The sequence below is a fragment of the Ipomoea triloba genome, chromosome 1, assembly GCF_003576645.1.
Source record: "Ipomoea triloba cultivar NCNSP0323 chromosome 1, ASM357664v1".
In the NCBI taxonomy this organism is placed as follows: domain Eukaryota; kingdom Viridiplantae; phylum Streptophyta; class Magnoliopsida; order Solanales; family Convolvulaceae; genus Ipomoea; species Ipomoea triloba.
In genome coordinates, this window is record NC_044916.1 from 11,992,580 (window position 1) to 11,999,828 (window position 7,249).

The 7,249-nt window shown below is 33.2% G+C and overlaps 1 protein-coding gene across 1 annotated transcript; it reads left to right on the forward strand.

Moving 5' to 3' along the window:
• The first annotated feature begins 1,796 nt into the window (after nucleotides 1-1,796).
• LOC116030428 (probable E3 ubiquitin-protein ligase BAH1-like) lies at nucleotides 1,797-7,249 on the forward strand. Its single transcript, XM_031272712.1, has 6 exons — nucleotides 1,797-1,956; nucleotides 2,381-2,625; nucleotides 4,642-4,896; nucleotides 5,600-5,737; nucleotides 5,999-6,057; nucleotides 7,147-7,249. Exons 1-6 carry the CDS (start codon nucleotides 1,797-1,799, stop codon nucleotides 7,247-7,249), a joined length of 960 nt encoding a protein of 319 aa, XP_031128572.1.

Below are 7,249 nucleotides of genomic sequence, written 5' to 3' on the forward strand. Positions count from 1 at the left end.
TTTTATGATTTTATTAGCTTTTGCTGCATAAATCTGATTTTAATCCACATACAAATTGCCACGGAGCAATAGAGCTAAGACATTGGTTGAGCCTCATCGGCCAATATCTTTGATTTCTAAGACATTGTCCTCTTCAACCTATTCCATCAAAATAAGTGGTGGTTCCTGCTTTGTAGCAACAATGTTTCTGGCTCAATCCTCTCTATTATGTCAAATGCAAAAAGTTTAGTATAATTGCAACTTCATACAAACTAGATTTCAGGATTGATTCCTCGAAAGTTGGGGAATTTATCAAGCCTTCAAGTGTTTTTTTTTTTTTTTGTTGGGTCAATCAAATTGAGCATTGTGTGCATCATTGGCTCCGTTTAGCTTAGCCCTCTCCCAAATATAAGTGAAAGAGATACTTCACTAATATGATTTTGTCTCTTCTCTATTACTCCTTTTGGTATATTTTCAGCATTCAATTTATGCAAGTAATGCATACTCATTCTTCTGGCGCTATATATTCATGTTTGCAACTCATACAACAAAGCTAGAACCTTTAAATTCAATATAATTATAAAACTGAAACAACAATCACCCAAAAATAACAATAATATTATTGATCTATTTTAGATTCAAATATGTTCTTTTTGCAAACAAGCACCAGTAATCTATTTGCACATGAGATACTACAAACAAGAAAGAAGCAGACAACCAAAGAAGACAAAGACAATGACAAATATATCTAAAGGCGAATTAACAAAACTTAGAGTAATTCCAACCAAAAGTAGTATCTACTACCTAATACCATACCAACTACAATAAGTATTCAGATATTTTTTTTTAGAAAAGTGTAAACATTAATTTTAATGTCAACTATAATGAAGTTCTCCTATATAATATTGCATTGATATATTTTGAATTATTTATTTAAATACAAACATTGAGTATTAAATCAATCACGCAATGGGCATATAAAAGTAATTCTTTTGATAAACGCAAATCGAAGAGATAAATATAATGGTTATAGTATATTTATTTCAATATTTACATCTTTACGTTATAAAGGCAATACATATAGGGTGTGTTTGGTTGGGGGGTTTAGGCATAAGGTATGGGTATCAAAGTGATTGTTAGTGTTTGGTTGATAGGTTTTGTGAATGCTACTATGGGTTTGGAATACCCCATTAACGGCAAAACCCATACCCTTATTAAATAAGGGTTTCATCTTCCTTCATCATTTCTTCCCCAACTATTAATAATCATTCCCATTCCACCCAACTACCAAACATGCTAAATACTTTCACCAAAACCCATTACCCTTACCAAGTATTTGATACCCATTCCGATTCCGATTCCCATGTGCGAACCAAACGCACCCATAATTTAATAGTAAGTAGAAAGATAATATTCCAAAAAGTACAGCTAATACAAACAGTTGTATAATGGTTGTTATATATTAAAAATTAAAAGTTACACCATAAATTTGGCACAATATAATACAACTGGTTTAATCAATTACTATATTCGTTATTTTTTCCATATTTAGACTAATTCTCATTTACATCTAGCCGACCCAATTAAGAAACTAAATAATGGTCATATTGATTTTTTTATAAGAGAGAAAATTTTGAACTTTCGACTTCTCTTTAAGAGATAAGAGTGCATGACTACTCACACCAACCATGTTGATTTCTATATCTCTTATTTTATAGTTTATGAGATGACCCAGTCGCTGTTCAGCTACAAATATTTTAATTTGTAACCCATCCTCACAACGTATACCAGGAATTGAAGTAAATTGAGAAGTGAAGATGGGATTTGGAGAGACTATCAAGAGGTACCTTCACAACGTTCGTGGAGATAACGATGAAGGCAAAACGTTGTACCTTATGGATTACAAAAGGCTTAAGGGGATTCTCATGAATTGCTGGGCAAACAACGTTGCTAAGACAACCAACGAACCTTGCCATTGTACTTTCTTATCCCTTTCTCTATTTCATCACGTTTTCTCTAGAAAAAAAACGTAACAAAAACAAAATTTTAATCATATAAATATATGATTTTGAATTTCTTTGGAAAAAAAATGGGATTTTTTGTTTTTGTAAAGTAATGGATGAGATGGGGTGATAGTGTTGGGTGTCGGCCAGATTGGCTAAATTCAGCCCCTGTTTGATTCAAGACGTGGCGGTGTGACATCTTCCAAATAAATTTCATTTGAGATAGCGGTCTCTTGTTAGTAAGTCAGCAAATGGAAAAAATACGAGTTGGGTCTCGTATTTTGACCATTACCTAATTAAATTGTTGTGCATTTTTCTGGTACGGTTCGAGGGTTGTGTAATAATGTTTTTTTTTTTTTTGGGTGCATTATTAATTAATTAATTAATTTGAATTTCAGTTTGTGATGAAAGGTTGATGGTGGAATTGAGAAGGGAAAGTTGGGAGGTAGAGAGGTGTTTTAGGTACAGAGTAAAAGAAGTGGTGCGAGTCCATGCCGCCGGGGGTGTGGAGAGATGCATCGCATCAATGCGCCGCTATTTCTTCAACGACCGCCGAGAGATAGCCAAAGAGTGTCGCCGTTTGATGCAATATGCCGCGGACAACGCGGCTCTTATGCACAAAATCATTCACAAGTATAATCAAGTGAGTCACATACATACATACATACATCATTCCCCAACTACATTTAACTTTTTATCTCTTTCAATCATGGTTGAAAAAATAGTTAGGCGCTCCCTAGACGCTAGGGGAGCGCCTAGCGCCTAGGACGCCTAGCCGGGGATTAATCGGGGTCTAGGCGTTCGTGTATTTTTTTTATTTATTTTTTTTTTTTTAAAATTTGTTTAAGTATTTTAAATTTTTTAAAGACTAATAATTATAAATTATATAATACTTTAATAGTTAATACTAAAATATTAAATATTAACCTAAAAAATATCTAAAGTTTGTACAATTTAGGATTATTTCGCTCAAAACGATGTTGTTTTGTGTGAAATAACCCATTAAAACAAAAAAGAACAATAGTTAATCGACCGACTAAAAGGCTTAGTCGGTGCCTAGGCGGTCTAGTCGACGCCTAGGCGGTCAGCGCCTAAGCGGCCTAGGCGGTGCTTTGGCGGCCTAGGCGGAGCTTAGGCGGCCTAGGTGGTCGCCTAGCCGACCAGCCGCCTAGACCACCATTTAATGTGATACGCTAGGCGGTCGACCAGCGCTTAGCGCCTAGGCGGGGATTAATCGGCGCCTAGGCGGGATTTTTGCAACATTGCTTTCAATAGATGATAATAAATTAATAGAATGATAGATTATCGTAATTATTTGTTGGTGGTAATAAATTTTTGTCCTTGAGTGTCCAGATACTATTCAGTATTTTGATAATTACATATTAATATATTACATAGAGTTTAATGCTTATGTTACTAGACTATAATATTCTTGGCCTTTCTTAAAAAATTCATTTTATTTTTGTTAGTAATAAATTTTTTTTTAAGTACTATGACAATACAATATTTGATAGTCACATATTAAATATTAATATTAGACCCTATTTGGAGAGTTATCTCAATTTATGTTTCTTCCATGTTTGAATATGATAATTCGTTAAGAAAGATCAAGAGTGACCAACTTGTTTCGACTGTTTTGTAATAAAAAAAAAATTAATACTCCAACTTTCTATATATATTCATTACTTTTCATTCAAAATGGAAAAAAAAAATAAAAAGAATTCTATTCAAAATAATTTACTTTCCAAATTTGAAAATAGCTAGATACTATTTTTTTTTATTGTAAATATCTCTCAAAATTTTAAATACAAAAATCATACATTACTTTTTATCGCTATAGCTATTATCAACATTCATATTCACTTACCAATACTATTTTAGAGTGATGAGGGAAACCCAAAACATCTGCTTACTTACTTACCTTCTACCCTGCTATTACTTTCATTTTTATTATTACTTGTTACTATTTACCATCCACCACAACTACTGTTTGGGTGACTAGACAAACTTGACCCTAATTGATAAACTAGTTTAGATTACTCATAATTGGTCGGTTCAATGACTAAGATTCAAACTTAGGGACTTTATAGTTACAAGTTTATATCTTTAATCATCTTGACTTATGTTACATACTATTTTGATTTTTATTATTACTTGCTTTATTTGTCACTATTTACCTATCTTCACTTTGATATACTTGCCGTTGGATGGGTTAATATTATTGTGGCTTATTATTTACATTTGTATTTTTACCTAATAAAATAATTTGATTTCAAATCATTTTATATTTTATAAATTGAAAAAAATTACATTTGAATATAATTTATATTTTATTGAAAAATGAGAAATTAATTCTTTTATGAAAATTTGGAAATGAACTAAACAAGTCATAATATTTTGATACATACTGTTTTAAGAAACTCGTACAATGAATTTATCCTTCATACTAGTAAGAAACAAGTCATAATATTTTTTTACACCATTGATCTTGCCCGATCTTGTGATTTATAATGATTTTGATATGATAATATACATTACTACACCACTGCACCACTACACAACTGCATCAGATGCACTATTGCTCCACTCCTCAGATCTCGACCGTCCAATCTCACATCTCAACGGCTATATATATCTCATATATGTTTTCTTGCTGCAGGTTCACAATTGTAAGGGTGGGAGCAGAAACTGTGAATCTACGTTTGGTGCTAAAAGCTTGAATATTCTGCAATCGCCATGGTTGAAAGAATTGGGAGCTCTTTATATCAATTTGAACGAAGACTCCAATGGTGGAAAGTTCAAAGATCTCTTCACTCCTTTCTCTTGTGATCTCAATCCTGCCGACCTTCTCATTACTTTGAATCTTTCAAAATCCTTGAAACTCGAATATAGCATAACATGCCCTATTTGTCTGGTGAGTAATTCATTTTAATTTGCAACATTTTCTTTTTTAATTTCTCATAGCATGCTCTATGTGAGCTATCTATTAGTCTTCTCGATTTGATCTAATCAGTTATGAGTAACCTAAATTGATTTATTCCACTGTAATTTTTTTTTTATCAATTAAGGTCACAAGACGGTCTTCATCCATAAAACACATTCGGGTAATCATATACATGCTTTTTCGTAAACCGGGGAACCTTAATAAAGGTGGATAAAATTGAAAGTCATGATGAGTTTGAACTTCACTAGAATGTTTCATTTGTTATTTTATAGGTTTCATGGTCAGTATTACTGACATGTGTGTTTTTCTAGATTCTAAAAGTGTTTTTCACTCACAATCTCGATCTCATTTTGAATTATGAGGGGAACCCGCAACTACTACTCAAGAGTTTACATTAGGTAAACTCTGCACATTGTGACCCTAATCGACAAATGACAATGAGGTAAATCAATGTAGATTGCCCATAAAACCTCTCATTTTTTACCACTTTATGATGTTCTAGAAATGAATGTTTTCAATAGTTTCGAGAAAAAAAAAAAAACTTTAATTTTGATATCATGTTATAGAACTTCTTATAATTGTGGTTAAGTGGCATGAAGTGATTCTCCAAAATGGGAGGTCATGGGTTCGAGCCTATGTGTGTATGTACATGATATTGTGTGTATATTTATAGGATATTGTTTTCCACCCGCATGCACTGGGATGTGGTCATTTTTTCTGCAAAGAGTGTGCTTGTGCTGCGGCTTCTGTGACGATTGCCCAAGGTTTCAAGGCCGCAACTCAGTATTCAAAATGCCCAACTTGCAGACAGGTTAATTTGTATTCAATTTAATATACACAACCATTTTGTAACAAAATCCAAAATTCACAGTAGTGTTAGTTCTATGTTTCGTCATATGTTGTCCACAAAATATTAATATCAAAATATCTGATATGATCCTACAAAAAATTCTAAAGTGATACTTAAGTTGAGATCAAACCTCCACTTCTAAATAAATTTTTGTGATTGAGTTACAATGGGATGGTGCTCACTCTCCTATAAAACAATGATGGATGTTCTTGCACGTTTCAGGAAGGGGTTTATGCCGATGCAGAGCCTATGAGGGAATTAGGTTTGCTTGTGAAGAAGAGGTAATTAAATTTCATATTTTATTTTCATCCTTACCCCCCCCCCCGTGTGTTATATAGAAATCTGTTCAAATGCGGCCGCGCCTTCCCGTGCAGTCGGTGCAGTTCACACCACTCAATGTTAGAAAATACACCACTCAATGTTAGAAAACGCACCACAATGAAAATACACAAAAACACCATAAAGCACACCACACACCCAAAATAATGCACCATAACTCCCCTGCCCCGAATGGTGCATTTCTAGACACTGTGTGGTGTATATTTGTATACTTAGTGGTGTGTTTTTTGGTGATGTGTATCTAACGGTGCATATTTGTGTGGTGCATTTTCTAACACTGAGTAGTGTATATCTGTATACATAGTGGTGAGGCCGCACTGTTCACACGTTAAGACGCGGCCACACTTGAACATGACCCTATATATATATATATATATATAATTAGTTTCAAATTAGATATGTTAACATGTGAACATGTGTGCCATTGTACACAGTTGATTTTCTGATTTATAATGATTTTGACCTAATAAATATACATCATTGCACCACTGGACTAGAGGCACCGTTGCACCACTTCTCAGATCTTAGCCGTCCAATCTCACATCTCAATGGTGCATAAGAGTTCATAGATTCACACTCAAATAGTGGTTCTCACCTAAACCATACCCATATATATATATATATACACACACACACACATAGACAGAGACTTATTGATCTATCATCTATGCTTGTTTGGATTAAAAGGATGTGTATTTTAACATTACATATATATTTAGTCTAAAACAAAGCATAAAAATAAAGAAAGTTATGCATATTTATAAAAGTAGGATGTCACTTAATCTTTCTTATGCTCAGATTTTTTCAAAATGATAATGTGTTTTTTTTTCCTAAATGATGCAACCAAAGTTATGCATATTTATAAAAATGTCTACTGAGTTTTAATCTAAGTATAAACCTCATATTAAGATTTATCACATTTTTCATAAGAGACATCATTTTATCACGTCTCCGCCCCACACACAAACACACACATATATACTCTAATTGAAATAAATTTGTGTGAATATGGTGATGTGAATTTATTTTAGGAACAAGAAGTATTGGAGGGAAAGGCGTGCAGCTGAATATGAAGCACGGCTAAAGCAATCTGCGGAGGCTAATACTGATGCATTATTCGTGTTAGCGCTCTGA